The sequence below is a fragment of the Hemiscyllium ocellatum genome, chromosome 16 (assembly GCF_020745735.1).
Source record: "Hemiscyllium ocellatum isolate sHemOce1 chromosome 16, sHemOce1.pat.X.cur, whole genome shotgun sequence".
NCBI classification, from domain to species: Eukaryota; Metazoa; Chordata; class Chondrichthyes; order Orectolobiformes; family Hemiscylliidae; genus Hemiscyllium; species Hemiscyllium ocellatum.
The window spans coordinates 46106302-46131324 of NC_083416.1; the positions used below are offsets into that span (position 1 = coordinate 46106302).

The 25023-nt window shown below is 45.7% G+C and overlaps 1 protein-coding gene and 1 non-coding gene across 2 annotated transcripts in view; one reads left to right on the forward strand and one right to left on the reverse strand.

Annotated features, from left to right (window-relative positions):
- Nucleotides 1-3180: 3180 nt before the first annotated feature.
- Nucleotides 3181-25023, forward strand: part of LOC132823203 (glutamine--fructose-6-phosphate aminotransferase [isomerizing] 2-like) — a 76907-nt gene continuing 55064 nt past the window's right edge. Inside the window, exon 1 of the mRNA XM_060836802.1 lies at nt 3181-3261. Coding sequence (XP_060692785.1) covers nt 3255-3261 — 7 coding nt within the window. The 5' untranslated portion in view covers nt 3181-3254. The remainder of the gene's footprint in view (nt 3262-25023) is intronic.
- trnan-guu (transfer RNA asparagine (anticodon GUU)) lies at nt 19373-19446 on the reverse strand. Its single transcript has one exon. It is a non-coding gene; the product is annotated as a tRNA-Asn (tRNA).

Here is a 25023-nt window from a genome sequence, read left to right on the forward strand (position 1 = left end):
TAAAAAGGAAAGGTCTTTTCCCTGGAGTGAGGGAGTCCAGAATTAGAGGGCATAGGTTTATGGTGAAAGGAGAAAGATATAAAAGGGACCTGAGGGGCAATATTTTCACACAGAGGGTGGTGCATGTATGGAATGAGTTGCCAGGGGAAGTTGTGGAGGCTGGTACAATTACAGCATTTAAAAGGCATCTGGGTGTATATATGAATAGAAAGGGTTTAGAGGGATTTGGGCCAAGTGCTGGCAAATGAGACTAGATTAGATCAGGATATGTGTTTGGCGTGGTCAAGTTGGATCGAAGGGTCTGTTTCATTGCTGTACAATTCTATGACTCTATGACCTTCCATTTATCTAAATTAAACTCCATCTGCCAATGCTCAGCCCATTGGCCTATCTGATCAAGATTCCATTTTAGTCTGAGGGAACCTTCTTTGCTGTCCACTACACCTCCAACTTTAGAATCATCTGGAAACTTACTAACTATACTTCTCCACCGCCTGGCTTGCTGTGTTCTTCCAGCCTCCTGCTTATCTGTCTTGGATTCCAGTATCTGCAGGGTTTTGATTTTGTTTCCTTCACTTCCTCTGGCAGCTCATTCCAAACACACACTACCCTCTGCATGAAAAAATTGCCAGTTAGGGTCCCTTTTAAATCCTTTCCATCACACCCTAAGCCTATGCCCCAAGGAAAATATCTTGTGTATTTATCCTATCCATGCCCCTCATGATTTTATAAGCCTGTGTAAAGTCAACCCTCAGCCTCCAATTTCTAGAAATCATCCTAGGAGTTCTTTATAAAATGTTGTAATCACAATATATCAATATGCAATCCTGCCTCTTTTTGAACCTGGCCTGCAGCTGGCCAATGTAACTGATTGTATACTGAGTATTCACATATATTTGTGATAACCCTAATTTACATTTTACTTTCCCTCTTACTCTGACCCCGATCACTAGGTTGGCTTCTTAAATTAGTATTCTAGCAAATAGTCCTGAAGAGTACAAGACAGAAAGCTTTGACAAAATGTGTCTTCTCAACAATACTCAAGTTCTGTACAAACAGATTATAGTTTCCTATTCTAATTTTTCTCCCCCAATTCTCTGTAAACTTTGATACTCTCCCCTAATGTTACCTACCCACACCCTTGCAAAGTTAGTTTAAATATTCCACAATGGTGATAACAAATTGTCCTGTAAGAAAATTAGTTCCCATTCTGTTTAGGGGCAAGCCATTCAGTGTGTACAGTTCCATCTCGCCCAGAAGTGCATCAGGATTCTAAATCCCCTTCTGCACCATCTCGCCAGTCATGACACCTCTGATCTCACCTCCTAATTTGCACTTATTTGAACATGATAATGGTTATAATCCAGGAGTCACTGCTTTTGAGATCCTGCAGGTCGATTTCCAACCTTGCTCCCATATTCTGCTTGTGTAACCTCATACATAGCTATTTCTACATTTGTAGCTGGTACTGATGTGGACCAAAACCACCCCTCCCCCTCTCAGGGTGCTCTGCAAATGTTCAGTGGCACTCTTGATTCTGGCATTAGTGAGGCAACATATAATAACAAAAGCAAAATACTGCTGATGTTCAAAATCTGAAATAGAAACAGAAAGTACTGGAGAAACTAAACAGGTGGGAAAGCATTCACACACAAAGAGAATATGACTGATCTTCACAATTGGCAATACATGTCATGATTTAGAGATGCCGGTGTTGGACTGGGGTGTACAAAGTTAAAAATGTGTTATGATCGAGCCTCCACTATCACCTGATGAAGGAGCGTCGCTCCGAAAGCTAGTGTGCTTCCAATTAAACCTGTTGGACTATAACCTGGTGTTGTGTGATTTTTAACTTGGCAATAAATGTGTTATTCTGGTCTCATGCCTGCCACCCCAGCAATGTTTCTCCGTCCCCCTCTTTTTTGAGGTCCCGTGGTCTTGTGTGTATCTATCTGTATACACACTCGGACCTACGGAGCGGGATTGGAAGGGGAAATGACAGCCCCTGACCAGTATTGGATGAAAATGTTGTCAAGCCTATAGAGCTGATAGATCACAGTCGTTGAAAGAAAATCACAACTTTTTGGAGTAATCCAGCAGTGTGGTCACATCTGTGGCAAGAAAGTAAAATTAATTGTCGAGTCCAGTGACTCTTCATCAGAACATTCAGAGAGGTCTTTGGCACCTGGTGTACATGATGTGGAGGTGCCGATGTTGGACTGGGATGGATAAAGTTAAAAATCACACAACACCAGGTTGTAGTCCAAAAGGTTTATTTGGAAGTACAAGCTGTTGGAGTACTGCTCCTTCATCAGATAGCTAGTGGGGCAGGATCATAGGACTCAAAATGTATCGGAAAAGATCAAAGTGTCATGCAACTGATGCGATGTATTGAACAAACTAAATTGCTGTAAAGTCTTAATCACTTAGAATGGGTTGCAGGTTTAATTCATTAATATGTAAATGTCAGAACTTCTTTCAACTCACATTCCCGAGATAACAAGGTTTTATAAAAAGGTGACATCTCCGCTCAGACAATGTCAGAGGTGTGAGCTTAGGGCCTCTCTGTATTCCAACCTTGAGCCAGACTGGCTCTACTTCCAAAGTAGGAATTTATAAAATGTCACATGGACTGACTGCTTACAGATTGTGAGCTTTTTGAGCAAAGTAGAATGTATCTGCTAATATAGATCTGCAAATGCAAATTCACCCCATAGTCTTCTGTGTATGTGTATGAATGCGTGCGTATGTATGTGTGGGGAAGAGAGAGTGAGACTGTGTGTCTGTGTATGATAGTGTGTGCACGAGTGTGACTGAGTACAGTATATGCCTATGAGAGGGTGCGCTAGTGAGTGTGGAGATATGTGTGTGTAGTGTGTATGAGTGAGGGTCTGCATGAGTGTGTGATGTGTAAGAGTGCATGTGTATGTGTGCTTCTGTGTGAGTGTGTGTGGGTGTATAGTGCAGTGGGGTCACCTGTAGTGTGACATGAACCCAAGATCATGTTGAGGCCATCCTCATGGATCGGTAGCTCTAGACGGCAGACGATGATCAGCGGGAAAATGTGGGAAGGCGGCTGGGTGATGTTTGAAGGCATGGCTGCAGGGGTGGGAGGATGCCGAGCTGTAGGGGGAGGGTAAAGCGAAAGGGGAGGAGGCAGGTAAATCAGTGTTCTGTGTGGGACAAACGCGGATTCAGTCACGCAGGCTTTCGCCGAAGCCAACTGTCTTGCACATTAGTTAGAAACTCGAGAGATGTGCGGTGAGTGAAAACCCACTTTTAAGACTTTATGAATCCTTCAGTGGCAGCCTGCTGAGTGTTCTCTCACTTTCTTTGTTTCTTGATAGTGTTGTCGTACTTCAGATTTGTTTTAACTCCTCACTTGTAGCAGATGTACATGCTCGTGTTTTTTGTGGGGAGCAAAAAGTACCGCATGGTGCCTGTCAGACTATAATTCCTCTTTGCTATTTTTTCGTACTTTGAAGTGTCTGTCGTGATAATACTTCTAATCCCAATAGTTCTAATCCTTAGAACTGACGATTCGCAATGTATGTCGGTTCCTCATCCTTAGAACTGACAATTCAAACTGATGTGGATTTCGCTCCTTCATCTCGATCGGAGGCAAACATTTCCAAGCTTGTTGAAATCAGTAGAGCGTGGGTGTAAAGTGGTTGCGTGCCTTTCGATAACACATGTTTTGTGAAGGAGTTAAATTGGTCCCGAGAGACGTGGATGGAGTTCTGGTATACAAACTCTCTTTAAGTAACTGAAGAACTTTTCTAAATATGTGCTAGCAAACTATAGTTTAACGTGGTGCCAAACTGTCGGTCTGCTGTTTTAATAGGAACAAAACAAAAATTGCTGAAAAAGCTCAGCAGGTCCGGCAGCATCTGTGGAGGTCGAGTGACACCTCCCAGAACTGTTCTCTCCACAGACGCTTTCAGACCTGTTGAGCTTTTCCAGTAATTTCTATTGTTGATATACAGTATCCGCATTCTTTTGGTTTTTATTTGATGTTTTAACAGATTCCGTGTAGGGTGTTTCTGTGACGTGCTTTAACTGAGTGATTAATAGTTCTGTTTCTGCAAACATCTTTCAGTGTTACTGTCTTATAATATCATTAACCAGTTTCCTAACTCCAATTCGAATTAAAGCAACGGGAGGGTTTTTTTAAAATTGAAGTACTTTTCATGTCCTGAAGAGCTTCAAAACTACCTTTCAATTGGTGTTACTATGTAAGAAGCACAAAAGACAAAAAAAGAATTCCAGAGAAGAAAAATGGCAAGTGATCATATTTATTTTGATGCTGGTTGAAGGATAAAGTACCGTATCGTACACCATTCTCGAATTACTGTACATTTAATATGCCCCTTAGTTTTGTTCTGAACATTCCCGGGTGTGGTGGTCTCAGTCCGTCTACCACTCAGCAACAACCTTTCTTTGCATTAAAACTTCCCGATCCTGGCTTTTTCAGAAATGCGGAGGGAATCTGAGTTTCTGTTGTTTCCTCATAGTGCAGGATAGTGAGGCAAAGCCAAAGTAAGACTAAGCCAGACGCTTTTTCACGGGAAACAGATGCGGCATTCTGTTAAGTATCAATGCCCCAAGGCTGCATGTTTAATCATGTTAGTATCCGACTGCTGGAACTTCCTTGGGAATGTAAAACTTATCCTCCACGCATGCCCCAACCACATGACGATCACCAGCTACCACCCCCCCAAACAGTAATCACGCCCCACCTCAAACAGTAATCACCCCTCACCCCCCGACAGTGACCAACCCACACCCCAAACAATGATCACCCCACCCCCCGACAGTGATCACCCCCAACCCCTGACAGTGATCACCTCACATTCCCCCGACAGTGATTACTCCACCCCCCCAGACAGTGATCACTCCCACCCCCACACCGACAGTGATCACCTCACACCCCCCCCCCCCCCCCCCAGACAGTGATCACTCCACACACACCCCGGACAGTGATCACCCCCACCCCCCCAGACAGTGATCACCACACTACCCCTCAACAGTGATCACCTCACACCCCCCCCCCCCCAGACAGTGATCACTCCACACACACCCCGGACAGTGATCACCCCCACCCCCCCAGACAGTGATCACCACACTACCCCTCAACAGTGATCACCCCTCACCCTCCCCCTGACAGTGATCACCCCCACCCCCTGACAGTGATCACCCCACACACCCCCAATAGTGATCACCCCCATCCCCCCAACAATAATCACAGCCCACCCCAAACAGTGATCAGCCCTCACCCCCCGACAGTGATCATCCCTCACTCCACCAACAGTGATCACCCCACACACCCCTGATAGTGATCACTCCATGACAGTGATCACCCCCACGCTCCCACAGTGATCACCCCCACGCTCCCACAGTGATCACCCCTCACACCCCCAACAGTGATCACCCCTCACCCTGACAGTGATCACTCCACATCCCCCCTGGACAGTGATCACTTGTCCCCACCCCCGGACAGTGATCACCACACCACCCCTCAACAGTGATCACCTCATACATCCCTGACAGTGATTACCCCCACCCCACAACAGTGATCATCCCCTACCCCCCAACAGTGGCCACCCCTCACCCTCCCCTGACAGTGATTACCCCTCACTCCCAACAGTGATCACCCCTCACCCCCGACAGTGATCACCCCCACCCCCTGACAGTGATCACCCCGCAACCCCCCCCGACAGTGATCACCCCCACCCCCTGACAGTGATCACCCCACACACCGCTGACAGTGATCACCCCTCACCCTCCCTCTGACAGTGATCACCCCTCATGCCCCAACAGTGATCACCCCCACCCTGACAATGGTCACCCCACACCACCCCCAGTCAGTGATCACTCCACATCCCCCTGGACAGTGATCACTCCCCCCTCCTTCCCCCCCGTCAGTGATCACCATACCACCTCCCCGTCAGTGATCACCATACCACCCCCCCGACAGTGATCACCCCACACCCCAAATAGTGATCACCCCCTCGACAGTGATCACCCCCACGCCCCGACATGATCACCCCACACATCCCTGACAGTGATCACCCTCACACCCCGCCAATGATCATCCCCTACCCCCCAAAGACAGTGATCATCCCTCACCCTCCCCCTGACAGTGATCACCCCCACTCACCGACAGTGATCACCCCACAACCCCCCCGACAGTGATCACCCCCACGCCCCGACATGATCACCCCCCCGACAGTGATCACCCCCACGCCCCGACATGATCACCCCCCGACAGTGATCACCCCCACCACCTGACAGTGATCATCCCCCAGCCCCTGACAGTGATCACCCCACAACAGTGATCACTCCACACACCCCTGACAGTGATCACCCCTCACCCCCTGACAGTGATCACCCCTCACCCCCTGACAGTGATTACCCCAACCCCTGATAGTGATCACCACACCACCCCCCGTCAGTGATCACCCCACCCCCACGACAGTGATCACCCCCATGCCCCGACAGTGATCATCCCACACATCCCTGACAGTGATCACCCCCACCCCCCATCAGTGATCATCCCCTACCCCTTAACAATGATCACCTCTCACCCTCCCCCTGACAGTGATCACCCCCACCCCCCGACAGTAATCACGCCCCACCCCAAACAGTGATCAACCCACTCACCCCCAACAGTGATCACCCCACACTCCAAATAGTGATCACCCCTGAACCTACCGACAGTGATCACCCACACACCCCCCGACGGTGATCAGCCCTCACCCCCCAACAGTGATCAGCCCTCACCCCCCGACAGTGATCACCCCACACCTCCCTGACAGTGATCAGCCCTCACCCACCGACAGTGATCATCCCACACCCCCCGATAGTGATCACCCCCCTGACAGTGATCACTCCCACGCCCCAACATGATCACCCCACACATCCCCGACAGTGATCACCCCCCCCCCCCCCCCCCGGCAGTGATCACTCCACATCTCCCCTGGACAGTGATCACTTCCTCCGCCCGGACAGTGATCACCACACCAGCCCTCGACAGTGATCACCCCACACATCCCTGACAGTGATCACCCCCACCCCCTGACAGTGATCATCCCCTATCCCCCAACAGTGATCACCCCTCACCCTCCCCCTGACAGTGATCACCCCTCACCTCCTGACAGTGATTACCCCTCACCCCCGACAGTGATCATTCCAACTCCCCGACAGTGATCACCCCACAACCCCCCCCCGACAGTGATCACCCCTACCCCCCGACAATGATCACCCCACACACCCCCATTAGTGATCACCCCCATCCCCCGACAGTGATCACCCCACCCCCCCCAGACAGTGACCATCACACACCTCCTGACAGTGATCACCCCACCCCCACGGACAGTGATCACCCCCCTGGACAGTGATCACCCCCACCCCCCGAGAGTGATTAACCTCACCCTCCCAGACAGTGATCACCCCTCATCCCCAACCATGATCACCCCACACCATCCCCCCCAACAGTGATCACCCCTACTCCCTGACAGTGATCACCCACACCCCTTCGTCAGTGATCACACCCCCCCTCCCCGGACAGTGATCACCCCTCACTCCCGACAGTGATCACCCTTCACCCCCCCCCGACAGTGATCAGTGATCACCCCCGACAGTGATCACCCTCACCCCCGACAGTGATCACACCACACCCTCCCCCGACAGTGATCACCCCTCACCCCCTGACAGTGATCCCCCCTCATCCCCCTGGACAGTAATCACCCCACACCCTCCCCCCGACAGTGATCACCCCACAGCCTCCCCCTGACAGTGAGCACCCCCCCACTCCCCAACAGTGATCACCCTTCATCCTCCAACAGTGATCACACCACACCCTCCCCCCAACTGTGATCACCCCTCACCCCGATCCTGATCACGCCCACCCCCAAACAGTGATCACCCTTCACCCCCTGACAGTGATCACCCCACCCCCCCGACAGTGATCACCACCCCACTTCCTCTTGACAGTGATCACCCTTCAACCCCCTAACAGTGATCACCCCCCACCACCCGAAAGTGATTACCCTACACCCTCCCCCCAACTGTGATCACCCCTCACCCTCCTGACAGTGATCACCGTCACTCCCCAACAGTGATCACCCCTCACCCCCGACAGTGATCACTCCACCTCCCCGACAGTTATCACCACCCCACTCCCTCTTGACAGTGATCATCCTTCACCCCCCTCGATCACCCTTCAACCTCCCCGACAGTGATCATCCTCATCCCCTGACAGTGATAACCCCTCACCCCCTTGACAATGATCACCCCTCACCCCCCTGACAGTGATCACCCCTCAAACCCTGACAGTGATCACCCCTCAAACCCTGACAGTGATAACCTCTCACCCCCACGACCATGATGGTCCCTCACCCCCTGCCTGTCATCACCACTCCCCCCATAGTGATCACCACTTACCCCCCTGACAGTGGTCACCTCTCAATGAATTGAATTGAATTGAATTTATTGTCATGTGTACCGAGGCACAGTGAAAAGCTTTGTCTTCCTCGTAATACAGGCAGATCACAGAGTTAAGTAGCACAGATAAGTAAACAGCGGCAAAAACAAAAACACAGGTACAGGCGAATGTTAAGAGTTTGTGAGACCATTCAATATTCTAACAACAGTTGGGTAGAAACTGTTATGAAACGGCTGGTGCATGTGTTCATGCTTCTGTACATTCTCCCCAGTGGTAGAGGTTGTAGAAAAGCATTGCCAGGGTGGGATGGATCTTTAAGAATGTTGGCAGCCTTTCCTTGACAGTGGGACTGGTAGATGGATTCTTTCGATGGGAGGTTGGCCTTTGTGATTGTGCAGACCGAGTTCACCACTCTCTGTAACCGTCTCCGATCTTGAATGGTACAGTTGCCATACCAGGTAGTGATACATTCAGACAGAATGCTCTCAATTGCGCACCTACACAAGTTGGCAAATTTCCTCAGCTATCTGAGGAAGAAAAGACATTATTGGGCCTTTGTAACCGGTGCGTCCACATGAAGAGTCCAAGAAAGTTTGTTGTTGATGAACACTCCCAGTAGCTTGACACTCACCCTCACCCTCACCCCCAGGACAGTGATCACCCATCACGCCTGAGCAGTGATCACCTCCCATCCCTGACATTGATCATATCTCACTGTTCCTGATAGTGATCACCCCTCACCCCCGCGATAGTGATCACCTCCCAACCCAGCAGTGATCACCATTCACCCTCCCCTGACAATGATCACCCCTCACTCCCAACAGTGATCACCCCACCAACAGTGATCCTCCCTCACCCCACCGACAGTGATCATCCCTCACCCCCTGACAGTGATCACCCCTCATCCCCTGACAGTGGTTGCCCCTCACCGCCCTGACAGTGATCCCCCTCACCTCCCCGAACAGTGGTCACCCCTCACCGCCCCAACAGTGATCACTCTTCATCCCCCGACAGTGATCACCCTTCACCTGCCCAACAGTAATCACCCCTCACTCCCCCAACAGTAATCACCCCAACTACCATCACAGTGATCACCCCTCACCCCTGCTCACAGTGATCATCCCTCACTCCTGCGACAGTGATCACCCCTCACCCCCACTCACATGATCACCTGATCACCCCTCACTCCCTCAACAGTGATCACCCCCACCCCCACTCACAATGATCACCCCTCACCATACCAATAATGATCACCCCTCACCTCTCAACAGTGATCACCCCTCACCCCTGCTCACAGTGATCATCCCTCACTCCTCCAACAGTGATCACCCCTCACTCCTGCGACAGTGATCACCCCTCACCCCCACTCACATGATCACCTGATCACCCCTCACTCCCCCAACAGTGATCACCCCCACCCCCACTCACAATGATCACCCCTCACACAACCAATAATGATCACCCCTCACCTCTCAACAGTGATCACCCCTCACCACCTGACAATGATCACCCCATATCCCCGACAGTGATCACCCCTCATCCCCAATCACAGTGATCACCCCTCAATCCCGCTCACAGTGATCACCCCTCACCCCCCAACAGTGATCACCTCCCTTACCTCCCGATAGTGATCACTCCTCATCCCCTGACAGTGATCACCCCTCACTCCTGACAGTGATCACCCCTCACTCTCAACAGTGATCACCCCTCACCCTTCTGGACAGTGATGACCCCCCCACCCCGATAGTGATCTCCCCTCAGTGCCCAACAGTGATCATCCCTCACCCCCCAACAGTGATCACTCCTCATTCCCGCGACAGTAATCACTCCTCACCCCGCTCAGTGATCACCCTCACCCCCGCTCACAGTGATCACCCTCACCCCCGCTCACATGATCACCCCTCATTCTCCCAACAGTGATCCCCCCTCACTCCTCCAACAGTGATCACCCCCACCCCCATTCACAATGATCACCCCTCACCCCACTAACAATGTTTACCCACACCCCCTGACAGTGATCACCCCTATCCTGACTGTGATCAACCCTCACCCCCTCACAGTGATCACCTCATATCTCCGACGGTGATCACCCTCACCCCCGCTCACAGTGATCACCCCTCACCCCTGCTCACATGATCACCCCTCACTCCCCCAACAGTGATCACCCCTCACTCCTCCAACAGTGATCACCCCAACCCCCATTCACAATGATCACCCCTCACCCCACCAACAATGTTCACCCACATCCCCAACGGTGATCACCCCTACCCTGACTGTGATCAACCCTCACCCCTGACAGTGATCACCTCATATCCCCGACAGCGATCTCCCCTCACCCCCACTCACAGTGATCACCCCTCACTCCCCCAACAGTGATCACCGCTCCTGCTCACAATGATCACCCCTCACCCCACTAACAATGATCACCCCTCACCTCCCAACAATGATCACCCCCCCACCCCCTGTTAGTGATCACCCCCACCTCGACAATGATCACCCCTCACCTCCCAACAGTAGTCACCCCCCTTACCTCCCGATAATGATCACTCCTCACCCTGTGACAGTGATCACCCCCACCCCCGACAGTGATCACCCCTCACTCCTGACAGTGATCACCCCCACCCCCCTGGACAGTGATCTCCCCTCAGCACCCAACAGTGATCACCCCTCATCCCCGACAGTGATTACCCCTCACTCCCCCAACAGTAATCACCCCTCACTCCCCCAAAGGTGATCACTCCTCACTCCCGCTCATAGTGATCACCCCCGCTCACAGTGATCACCCCTCACTCCCGCGACAGTGATCACCCCACCCCCACTCACAGTGATCACCCTCACTCCTGCGACAGTGATTGCCCCTCATCCCCGCTCACAGTTATCACCCATCACTCCCGCGACAGTGATCACTCCCACCCCCGCTCACAGTGATCACCCCTCAACCCACCAATAATAATCACCCCTCACTCCTGCGACAGTGATACCCCCACCCCTGCTCACATGATCACACCTTACCCCACCAACAATGATCACCCCTCACCCTCCTGACAGGGATCATCCCCAACAGGGATCAGCTGTAATCGAACTGACAGTGATCACTCTTCATCCCCTCCAAAAGTGATCACCCTTCATCCTCATGAACAGTAATTACCTCTCATTCCCACCAACAGTGATCACCCCTCAACCCCATAGTGATCATCCCTTACCCCCCTGACAGTGATTACCCCTCATCTCCACCAACAGTGATCACCTCTCACCCCCCGATAGTGATCACCCTTACCCCCCCCCCCCCTCACGACAGTGATCACCCCTCACACCCCTATCAGTGATCTCTCCTGACGGGAATCAACTTTTCATCCCCCCAACAGTGTTCATACCTCATCCCCTGACAGTGATCACCCCTCATCCCCACCATCAATAATCACCCCTCACCCCCAATAGTGATCACCCTCACCTCCCACCAACAGTGGTCATCCCTTACCGCTGACCCTCTGACAGTGATCACCCCTCCATTACCCCTGAAAATGACTATCTCCAACAGTGTTCTCCTACTTCCCTCAAGCTACAAAATTACAATCTGCTCACCTTCTCTACTCGCACATCAACTTACACTCAACATTTTTAACTCTTCAGGCAGAATGTGGGAGTTGTTAGTCAGCTGTGTTGGGTGACCCCTCATATTGGGCAAATGTGGAATTGGGATCTATGGTGGTTGGGACAATTGGTCAGGGGGATGGTTATCAAGGGTCAGGGGTTGTAAGGGTTCAATTGGTGAGTCATGTGGTCAGTTTAATAGTTTTCCAGGAGTTAGCTTAAGTTTTCAATCTCTAAATTTTCTTGGACAACTATCTGCTGAAGTGAGGTGGAGCCCTCTAGATTCTCCAACTTTGAGGGACTGATTTGGGAGGTTCTAGACACAGGGCAATTGCCCATCAGAAAATTCGTATTCCTCGACAATCCTCAAGGAGTCAGCTGTGTCCCTCTGCATAACTCCAATTTATACTGCTCTAACAGCTATCTAGCCATTGGAGTATCTGCACCATTGTCTCTGAGAGCTACAAAGTTTTAAGATTTAAATTATCATATTTTATGTGTGTATTAGTCCTATACACATAATTTATTTGCAGTTGTCATGTTTTTGACCACTTGTGTGTCAAAATTTGCTGTTGTAATTTGTTGTCACCATTGATCTTTCAGCATTCACCAGCATAAAACCAATTCAAGGTTGCTGGATCTGTAGAATAACTGGCACAGAAATAGGAATAGGCCTTTCAAACCAGCAAATCTGATCTATCATTCGATGGGATCACGATTGATCTGCATCTTAACTTCATTCACCCACCTTAGTTCAATATTTTTTCATTTCCTTGCCTAAAAATCTATCAATCTCAGTTTTTAAATTTTCAATTAACCAATCCCAACTGTACTTTAACAATGAGAAACCTGGCCTTCAACCATTCTTCCTGGCCTCATTTATCAATAGCCCAGTTTGAATTTTAAACTTTTGACCTCAAAAGTAAAATTGCTTACTTCCCAAGGCCTTGGTCATGTTCACCTCTTCACCTCCTACAGCTCTATGACCCTCAGAGACCACTGTATTGCTCCGACTTTGGTCTCTTGCACATCACCATTAGATATCCTTCCCTAACTTTCTTGGTTTCTGTACCAGTTTTATTTCCTTTTTAAGCTACTTCTTAAAATAAATCTCAAATTATTGTTCTACAACATAAATAGGAGCATGAATAGGCCATTCAATTTCTTGAGCCTGCTCACCTTTATGGTAAGATCATGACTTATCTCTTTGTGGCCTTAACTCCCCTTTCTTGCATAATCCCCACAATACCCTTGTAAATTTAAAATGTATCTTGATACAACCTAGAATACATAGATGATCCAGCCTCCACTGCTGTGTGGGATGGAGAATTCCAAAGATAAAAATCCCCTGAGTAAAGAAGTAACAGCTCATCTCCACTGAAAATAAGATACTCCTCATTTTGAAACTGTCCCTGAATTCTAGCTTCCTCCACAACATGAAACATGCTCTCACCACCAACACTGTCAAGTCCCCTCAGGATCCTATATGTTTCAATAAGATCACCTCTTAATCTTCTAAACTCATATGAGTATGAGCCGGTCTGCTCAGCCTTTGTTTCTAAGACAACTGAGACATCAAGTGAGTGAATTTTTCTCTGACTTTCGTCCAGTGCTAGTATATCCCTTGTTAAGTCTGGAGAACAAATCTGTATACAAGACACAGTCCCAACTATGCCTTGTAGTAAAATGTCCCAACTGTTACACTCCACTCCTCTTGTTTTCCTATTCAATTACCACTGCTATTAAAGTAATGTTTTCAACCCCCTAGTCTGTTTATCCATAAATAATGTATCCCAGTCATGAATCGATGGATTTCAACTAAACGTTATATGACTCAGGGAAGAATTGATTTGATTTCGGCCAAGGTGTGGACATAGATTCTGATTCTGGAATTTTTAGAGAATTAATTAACATCGAATGATTAGATTAACAGACTTTTTAAAAAGTATCTTCTCGGTTGTGCTATTTAGATTATTTTGATTATTTAAGAATATTGTGGATTGTCTCTGCTGCTATGCTGAAATTTATCACTGTTGTCAAAATGTGATCAGGGTTTTCGGATCAAACCCTGTTGGAAGTGGTATTGTCTGAAGACTCTTCAGTGAGATCAAAGTTCTTAATTAGAAGGTGTCATTTTCAGGTTTATGGTTACAGAACATCAACCAGACAGTGAAAATAATCAAGGAGGAGCTGCATCATTGTAATAGCATTGAGTATAAATCCTACTGAGTGCCGTAATTGCTTGTTACTTCGTGTACTTGTGTGCAAACCACTTGTGATTCATGCACAAGGACACCTAGGTCTCTCTGTACCACAACATTCTGCAGTCTCTCACAATTTAAATAATATTCTGCTGTCCAAACACCTTATGTGACTCCTTGCCAAATGTATTTAATAAACATATTCATGTTGCACCAGAATTCTGTAATACATTACAACAGTATGCAAATATATGTGGTTAAGTTCAAAATAGATAAGCTTACAATTCTACATTGAGCGCCAACAGCCGCACTTCCGTCCACTCAGTTAATCGGTCAGTGACCCTTATTAACTTTCTGCTCCCATCTATGCTCTGAACTGTTCTGCCTAACTTAAAATCATCAAAAAAAATTGGATTTTTGGCTGTCTTTTCCGTCATCTGTCTAAGTTTCTGAAGTCTCCCAACTTCATTGTGCATTATATATTCCAGCAGAGCTTCATATACTGATGGCAGGAGAGTCAATGTTTCGGGCGTAGAAATGTCGACTTTCCTGCACCTCGGATGCTCTCTGACCTGCTGTGCTTTTCCAGCGCTACACTTTTTGACTCTGATCTCCAGCAGCTGCACTCCTCATTTTCTCCTTCATCTGCTGATGGTCAGTCAAGCTTTTCTGAACTCTTACTTTCCTGACTCCCACAATATTAATCATAACTTTTGAAAACAAAGAATTTTTAAAAATCTTACCTAAAATACTGAACATGGGATTTTTAGCAGTTCAGTCAGCACTTGAAAAGTACACTAATACTTTTTTGGGCACCTATTCAGTTGTACATTCTAAAAGCTCAGACAGAACGTAGAGCAATTGCTACATTAGCATCTATTAATGAGTTTGTTCTTTTATAAATATCTGAACTTCAGATTTCCTGAAGAAGGGCTCATGCCCGAAACGTCGATTCTCCTGCTCCTTTGATGCTGCCTGACCTGCTGCGCTTTTCCAGCAACAAATTTTTCAGCTCTGATCCCCAGCATCTGCAGTCCTCACTTTCTGCTAATAAATAATTAATGTCGGGATTGCATTTATTACACATTATTCGTCATGCTTTGAGATATCCTGTTTTGCAAAATGTTAGCTGGTGTTGGAAAAATAATGCATTTTTTCATTCGTTATGTATTTAAGTGAACATATTCATTGAGAATAGAGATGTCTTCAGCTTGATTCACCCAGACAACACCCTGCCAATAGACAGCTAATCGCATTTGTTTTCATCTGTTAAGTTTTTGAGTGCAAGTAGACTGAAATGATTTGGAACTGAATACTGTTTGTATTGTATGGACAGAGAATTTGCAATTCTTAACAATTGATATTAATGGGTATAGATTCATTGAAGGTTTTAGGAAGTTAATAAATACCTTTATATTTAAAAATTTTAGTTTCTTATTTTTTATATGCTAGGTAATCTTCTAAATCTTTGCAGTATTGCAACCTTTATAAAAGCTGTTCAGTTAATTTTTTTTGAGTTCCTTTGCTTTATATATGACATCAAAATATTTGAATATATTACAGAATAAGAAGTAATCAGTTTCTGTGTTCCTTCCTATCTTAATGTTAGGTATCTTTTCCCATCTAAGAGGAATAAAACTATCAGTTATTGATTGCTGGAAGTATTATGAGGTCACTGTAAGGTAATATATGCTTTTTGGTAGATTCTAATACTATATTCTGCAATAATCAATTTGTGTCTATACCTAACCCTCGTATTATTGCCAGTGAAATTGAGAATTTTAGACAGTTGCAACTTGTCATCAAATGCTTAGAATTCTTTTGAGCAAGAGAAATAAATTTAGCTTTGGAATATGAAGATGCTGCTATTAAAGTCTAAGTTGTTCTGTGTCAGTGTGAAAACATTTAGTGCACTGAATGCATGACTTGTTTTGACTGTACTCCAGGAAATATTAACCCAGCCTTTTGGCAGCTCACTTTAAGACAAACTGTCTCAGAAAAGTGGTCTCCAGTGGCTGGTGTGCCTTATGGTTTGCATGTGCAGGAGAAAATCAGGGTTTGGTTGAAAATGAAGCATTAGTCAGTCAAAGAATAAAGGAAGTATTGTAAGACCAATACGACAGAGACTTCAAGTAAGTATTTTTGATCACATACTGTTGTAAATTCACAGAATTCCTTGTTTTTGATGACTACTACATATAAAAGTTAACACTGCATGTGCTTTCGATCTTTGTTCATTATGATTTCTTACAAATTTATATTTTACTTTAAAATATGTAACGCAATACAAAATATGATACAATACAACCTAGGAACGAGCTTTTGCTGATTCCAATCCTTACTTAGACCCTCTACTCATTGCCCATGCACCATCCTTCTATTTGCCTCCCATTCATCTGTCTACCAAAATACGTCTTAAACATTGTTAATATGCCTGCTTCCACCAGTGTGTTCCACGTACCCACCAACTTCTTTATGAAAAAAGTTCACACACTTCTCCCCTAAACATTCGCCCTCTTACGTTGAACCTGGGGCCTTTTGTAGGTGACTTTTCCACCTTCAGAAAAAGCCTCTGAATAGCCACCCTACCTATGTCTCTCATAATTTTGCAAACCTCTACCAGGTTGTCCCCCCCAAGTCTCTATCTTTCAAGTGAATACAACCTGAGGTTATCCAATTTCTCCTCATAACTAAAACCCTTCAGACCAGGTAACATCCTGGTAAACCTTCTCTGCACCCTCTGGGTCCTCCTGGTAGTGTAGCGACCGGAACTGCATGCAACAATCTAAATATGGCCTAACTAAAGTTTTGTCCAGCTGTAACATAACTTACCAAGGTTTATATTCGATGCCCTGGCTGATGGAGGCAAGCATACTATATGTATACTGTATACCTTCTTGACCCCTTTCAGAGATCTGCGGATCTATCCATCCAGATTTCTCTGATTTTCAATGCTCCTAATGTTTGCAGCTGAATTTGATCTTCCAAAATACATCAGCTTGCAATTATTCGGATTAAACTCCATCTGCCATTTCTCTGCCCGCATCAACAATCTATATCCTGTGTATTCTTTAACAAACATTCTCACTATCTGCAACTCTGCCAATTTTGGTGTCATCTGCAAACTTTCAATCAAATCACCTAAATTTTTCATAGTTCATTTATAATTATTATAAAATATTAAGGTCCAGCATTGATCCCTGCGGAATGCCACTAGTTACTGATCTCCACTCTGAAAGCCATCTCTCCACCTCTACTCTCTGTCTTCTATGACCAAGCCAGTTTTCTATCCATCTAGCCAGCTCACCCTGGATCCCATGAGATTCTACCTTTTGTATGACATACCTTACCAAAGTCCATGTAGACAACATTCAGTGTCCTTCCCTCATCAATCATTGTTGTCAGCTCCTTAAAAACTCAAGTTGCTGAGGCATGATCTTCCCCACATACCGCCTATCACTAACAAGTTCATTCACTTCTAACTGTGATTAAATCCTGTCAGTCAGTATCTTCTCCAACAGCTTCCCTGCCACTGACACCAGGGTCATCAGCTTAATTGCCTGTGAAGTAAATCTACAAAGGCTGGTAGTCCGTACAAGGTCCCCCTTTATTTACATGTGCATAGTATAGGACACTGACCAAGCTAGCTCAGAGCTGGCTCCTGGAGTGAACGGAATCACTGACACTCCTGTTTATATCTGTCAGCCAAGGCTCCTTGATTAATCCAGATTTACAGCCCCAATCAAGGAACCCATATTTTCTGAGATCTATGTGGCCGACCTCATTTCAATCATTACGACCTGGATTATCTCTGTTTCCTTTCTTAAACAAAAGAACAGCACATAATCAGTTTGTAACTATCTGGACCAGAAACAAAGTATTCCTATTTGAAATAGCAAGTGAGCAATCAAAACCAAATGTTCAAATTTAAAGAAAAGATCTGAAACCACTGGTCGTATGAAGCATTTTACAAGAGAGCAACAGCAAGATGATTTTACACTAGACTACACAAGTCCAGTAATTCTCTGCCTGCTAGTTCAAAAATTCTATGAAAACATTGAACCAAATGTTAATTTTAGGTTGGTAAACATGATCCTAAGATTTATTTACTTAAGTACTTTGTTGTGTAAGTTTGTGTAATCGGGATAAATATTAACAATTGGTTGCAATAGAACCACATCAATAATAAACCTGCAGAATAGGCAACATAGTTGATCTTTCTCTTTCATCTTTTACACCAATATATTGGGCCAGATTTCCAGGTGAGTGACATTCTCATGCAGACATTTGCATGCAGGTACAGCAAGTAACAAGTAATTACAGCACACAGTAGCCCACCACACTGCATTAACTCAACATTACTACAATGATGCTGCTCCTCCTTGAATACTTCCACTGTCTGATTGATGCTTTGTAACAACAAACCTGAAAAATGACATCTTCTAATTAAGAACTTCCATCTCAGCAGATTGCCACTTCAAACCTCCTTTTAATTAATGAAAGAACGAAGCTCTGCATTTCTTGAGAGCAAATTTCGATTAGGGCCCCTCCAGAAATACAGAACTGTACTTCTATTTTGATAGCTCTTTTGTAGTGTAGATATATCAGAGGATGATAAATCAAGCTCCCTTTTCACAGCAATCAACTGTTGTATTCTGACATTTACAGGTTCTGGCAGCCACTTAGACAGCTGCTGTCAAATTGTAGATGTGATGTTAAAGTACTGGGATAATGAGGTGTCAGATGGATAGAGGGATAGTGTGTTAGTATGTAGGTGCCTAGCGGATAATGTGATAGGGCACCAGTGGAATAGGGTGCCACCTGAAGAGGGCCATGATGCCAAAGTGGCAAGGTGGGGGGCAGCTAAATGATGCAGCTTTTAGGTAAAGAGGGGTGAGAGAAGTTGGGTTCAGTGGGAAGGGTGGATGTCTAGTCTGGGGAGTTTAGATTCCAGCTGTAGGGGTGAGGCATGGTGACTGGGTAGAGCAGAGAAAGAGAAGAGTTTTCAGGTCCAGTCTGACAAGTGGGAGTGAAAGGGTGGAATGGGGAGGGTGTGGTTTGGGATTGCTGGGGGGGGGAATCAGGTGTCTGATCAGGTGAAGAGTTCAAAGCCAAGAACGGGCAGCAAGCACACCGCCCCTGAGTGGGCTCGAACCACCAACCTTTCGGTTAACAGCCGAACGCGCTAACCAATTGCGCCACAGAGGCAGTGATCAGGTGAAGTCCAGCAGCAGGGGTCAGTTCTTATGGAAAGGGGTTGGGTTTGGGTCTGGCAGAGGGGGTGTGGGGGGTCAAGGCTGTCATTTGGCATACTCCAGCAGGAAGGTGTCAGCTCAGCTTAGGTCCACAACAGTGGGAACGATCAGGTCAGGACTGACTGGGGGGGGGGGGGGGGGGGGGGGGGGTGGTGTCAGGTCTGGTGAGAGGAAAGTGGGGTGTGGTTCAGCTGCACAGTGGGGAGGAAAGAGAGTCAGTGTGGAGCGCAGAATGCAGGGCAGTATGTCAGCCAGTGGGAGAAGGGATTTTCGAATGGATCAGGCAATGGGCTGAAGGGTAGGTCCTGGGGTATTGGGTCAGAGTCCGGGGAAGATTTCATTCAGGCTGTAATAAGTAAATTTGGATTCCCTGAATGGTTACCCCGAAAAGTCAGAATATGTATTTAATAGTCTAAAATTCATAACTATTTACTGAATATTAACAGAATCCAAAGTAAACATGCAGGTTGAGTCTGTGACTATTAAGAAAGCGAATGCAATGTTGCCATTTATCTCAAGAGGGTTGGAATATAAAAGCACTGTTGTGCTACTGAGACTTTATAAAGCTCTGGTTAGGCTCCATTTGGAGTACTGTGTCCAGTTTTGGTCCCCACACCTCAGGAAGGACATACTGGCACTGGAACGTGTCCAGCGGAGATTCACACGCCTGGAACATTCTGAGAATCTGAGAATTAGACCATAAGACATAGGAGTGAAAGTAAGGCCATTCGGCCCATCGAGTCCACTCCACCATTCATTCATGGTTGATGGGTATTTCAACTCCACTTACCAGCATTCTCCCCGAAGCCCTTAATTCCTCGTGACATCAAGAATCTATCAATCTCTGGAATGGTTGGTCTAACATACAAGGAATGGCTGAGGATCCTGAGATTGTATTCATTGGAGTTTAGAAGATTAAGGGGAGACTTAATACATGGCTTGGAAAGGGTGGACGCAAGGAAATTGTTTCCGTTAGGCGAGGAGACTAGGACCTGTGGACACAGCCTTAGAATTAGAGGGGGTCAATTCAGAACAGAAATGCGGAGACATTTCTTCAGCCAGAGAGTGGTGGGCCCATGGAATTCATTGCCGCAGAGTGCAGTGGAGGCCGGGACGCTAAATGTCTTCAAGGCAGAGATTGATAGATTCTTGATCTCACGAGGAATTAAGGGCTTCGGGGAGAATGCTGGTAAGTGGAGTTGAAATGCCCATCAGCCATGATTGAATGGCAGAGTGGACTCGATGGGCCGAATGGCCTTACTTCCACTCCTGTGTCTTATGGTCTTATGGTCTAATTCTCAGGTTCTCAGAATGTTCCAGGCACAGAGTAATTTCCCTGTGAAATCTTCAATTTCCTGAGAAATGCCTTCAGAGTTTGTTACAGTGAAGATTCCCCAATGTCCCAATGTGTAATTTCTACATATTGCTGGAATAACAACTGTCTGGCCATCAGAAAATACAGACTGTTATATGAAGTTTAATTATCAGGAGTCATGGGGTTGGAGTTTATTTTTGTAATGACAGCATAACTGGCATTATTAGGTAAAACTGACGACATCTTCGACTGTCTCTGTTTGAACAGTTAAATGCTGAAGTCTGGAAACATGATTTGCTTTTGAGCACAGGAAGTAATGCAGTTGACTAAGGAGATAGGAAATCTGGGGAGGCAGAAGCAGTTAAGAATACAACTTGCCAATAATGACGAGGGAGATGTCTAATGGAAAAAAAATCTGCCAAGCAAATGCAAGGCCGAAACTTGTGAGAAAATGTAGGTAACACTTGTCATTTAGAAGCAGTACCTCGCAGATTGGAAGTCCTTTTGGGGAAGTTGAAAGATTTAAGATGTCTGTATTTGGTGCTATGATGTTGTGGCAAAGTTGTATTATCAGTCTCAACTAATAATCTAAAGATTAAGGCTAATGTTGTGGAGTCACAGATTCAAATCCCAATGCAGCTGGTGGAATTTAAGTTCAATTAATAAAAATTTGGAATTAAAAGTAATTCTCTGTAATGCTGATCATGAAATCACTGTTGTTATTATAAAGAACTATGTGGTGCCTAATGAAGAAAATCTGCTGTCTTATCTGATCTTGCCTCCTGGTCTACCCTTTGCTGCCCTCTGAAATGACTGAACAAGTGACTGCATCAAACCACTACAAAGAAAAAGGAATCAAACTGGACAATTATCCAACATCAACACAGATAACGAAAGTATCAATGATACACCCAACCCTGTCAATCTTACAAAATCCACTTTGCTAACATCTGTGGCTTGTATCAAAATTAGGAGCACTGTGTCACAGACTAGTGAAGGACCAGACTGACATAGTAATACTCATAAACTCCTATCTTACACTTAATGTGCCAGGCACCACCATCTCTTGGAATATCCTGGCCCACTGGCAGGTTACAAACACCAGAGATGGCAGCATAGTTTAATTGGGATGGAGTTGCCTGGAATTCCAAAACATTGACTCTAAACCTCATCATATTTCATGGCATCAGGTCAAAGATGGAAGAAGGGACCTCTTGCAAATTGCCACCTACCACCTTCTCCTTACCCAGGTGATGAATCTGTACTCTATGTTAATTGCCATTAGAAGAAGCACCAAAGCATTGGCACAGAATATATTCTGGGTGGGGAGCTTCAGTGTCCATCACCAAGAGTGGCTTGTTTAACTACTATTTACTGAGCTGACATAAAGACCATAGCTGCCTAATGGCCACTGAGCCATATGGTGAGGGAGAAACATGAAAGAAAAACCTACTTAGAGTCGCAGAGTCCTAGAGCTGTACAGCATGGAAACCTTCGGTCCCTTCAGTCCAACTCATCCATGTTGACCATATATCCTAAATAAACCCAGTCCCATTTGCAAGCAATTGGCCCAAACCCCTCTAAACCCTTCCTGAGTCACCACTCAGCCTCCAACACTTCAGGAAAAATAGCCCTAGCCTATTCAACCTCTTCCTTTCACACAAATCCTCCAAACCTGGCAACATCCTTATAAACTTTTTCTGAACCCTTTCAGGTTTCACAACATCCTTCCAATAGGAGGGAAACCAGAATTGCACGCAATATTCCAAAAGTGGGCTAACCGATGTCTTGCTCAGCTGTAGCATGACCTCCAAACTCCAATACACCATGCATGATCAATAAAAACAAGCATACCATACACTTTCTTCACTATTCTGTCTACCTATGACTCTACTTTCAAGGAATTATCAACCTGCACTCCAAGGTCTCTTTGTTCAGCAATACTCTTCAGGACCTTACCATTAAGTGTATAAGTCCTGCCCTGATTTGCTTTTCCAAAATGCAGCATCTCACATTTTTCTACATTAAACTCCATCTGTAATTCTTTAGCCTATTGGCCTATCTGATCAAGATACCATTGTGCTCTGTGGTAACCTTCTTCGCGTCCACCACACCTCCAAGTTTGGTGTCATCTACAGACTTAATAACCATAACTTCTAGGTTGACATCCAAATTATCTACATAAATGCCAATAAGCTGTGAACTCAACACTGATTCTTGTGGCACACCACTGGTCACAGGCCTCCAGTCTGAAAAGCAATCCTCCACCATTACCCAATGTCTCCTAACTCTGAGCCAGTTCTGCATCCAAATATCTAGTTGTCCCTTCATTCCATGTGAGCTAACCTAACTAATCAGTCTATCATGAGAAACCTTGTCGAACTCTGTACTGAAGTCCATATAGGTCACATTCAGCATTTTGTCCTCATCAATCCTCTTTGTTATTTCTTCAAAAACTCAGTCTAATTACTGAGACATGATTTCCCATGCACAAAGCCATGTAAACTATCCCTAATCAGTCCTTACCTTTCCAAATACATGTAAATCTTGTCCCTCAGGATTCCCTCCAACAACTTGCCCATCACCAATGTCAGGTTCATCAGTCAATAGTTCTCTGACTTTTTCTTAGCATCACATTAGCTAACCTCCTTCCGACATCTCACCTGTGGCTATCAATGATACGAATATCTCAGGAAGGAGTCTAGCAATGATTTCCATAGCTTCCCACAGAATTCTAGGGTACACCTGATCAGGTCCTGGGGATTTATCCATCTTTTTGCATTTTAAGCCTCCAGCACCACCTCCTCTGTACTATGTGCACTTTTCAAGATGTCGCTATTTATTTCCTCTATACTCTATCTTCTATATTCTTCTCCATGGTAAACATTGATGCAAAATACTCGTTTAGTATCTTCCCCACCTCCTGCAGTTCCACACATACATGACCTTCTCGATCTTGACCTTGTCCTCATCAATCTATGTGTCACACTTATATCTATCTATGATATTATTAGTATCAATAACCACTATAGGATCATTATCAAGGGTAACTTCCATCTGTGTAGTTGAGCTCACCCTCCATTGTGTTGATTGACAATTACTATGCTAAATGAAGGAGATTTCACGCAAATCTGGCAATTCAAAACTGAGCAACTTGTAGTGCTATGTGGCATTGGCAACAGCAAAATGATATTCAACCACAATCTGTAAGCTCAGAGCCCAGCAAGTCCTCATTTTACCATTACCATTGGACTGGGATTTCAGTCCTGTGATTTATTGAAGAGTAGGATGGCATGCCAGGAAAAGCACCAAGTATTCCTAAAAATGAGGTATCAACCTGATGAAGCTATAACACAGTCGAGAGTGTGGTGCAGGAAAGGACTTATGCTCAAAATGTTAATTCTCCTGCGCCTCAGATGCTGCCTGACGTGCTGTGCTTTTCCAGCACCACACTCTCAACTCTGATCTCCAGCATCTGCCACCCTTACTTTCTTGAAGCTATAACACAGGAAAACATGCATGCCAAACAGCAATTTAGAATACTATTGATGGAGCTCATTGATTCCACAGCCAACATATGAGAACAAATCTCTATGACCCTAACACATCCAGACATGAATAGTGATAGACAATTTATTTAATAACTAACCATTGGAGAACACTGTACAAAAACTCCAATCTTAGTCATAAGATTGTTGCAAATGCTTCAGCAGTATCTTCCGTCAAAAGAAAAATGACTATCTTAGATTTTTTTTAAATCAACCTGTTCATTGATGTTATTACACACCTCTAGAGCAAGTGATAGTTGAACCTAAACCTCCTGGCTGAGAGGTAGGGACACTACCCCGAGCCACAACATAACTAGGGGAATGGACAGAAGAATGGATTGAAAGTGATGAGCTTGTTTGATGAATTAGCATGAATTTGGATGGAATAGTAGCTTTCTTTGTTGTAAATGTCTATGGTTCTTCTTCAAGTCCAGATTAGAAATTGTCAATACTGTTCAAAGGATAAACTGCAGATGTTGGCAATCTGAAACAAAGTCAGAAATAGCTGGAGAAATTAAGCAGCTATGGCATCATCTATGGTGGGAAACCAGAGTCACAGTTCAGATCCAATGAAGAACAGTCACTGGACGTAAAATGTTCGTTCTGCTTTCTCTCCACAGGCACTACCAGACCAGCTGAATTTAGCCAGATATTTCTGTTGTTGTCA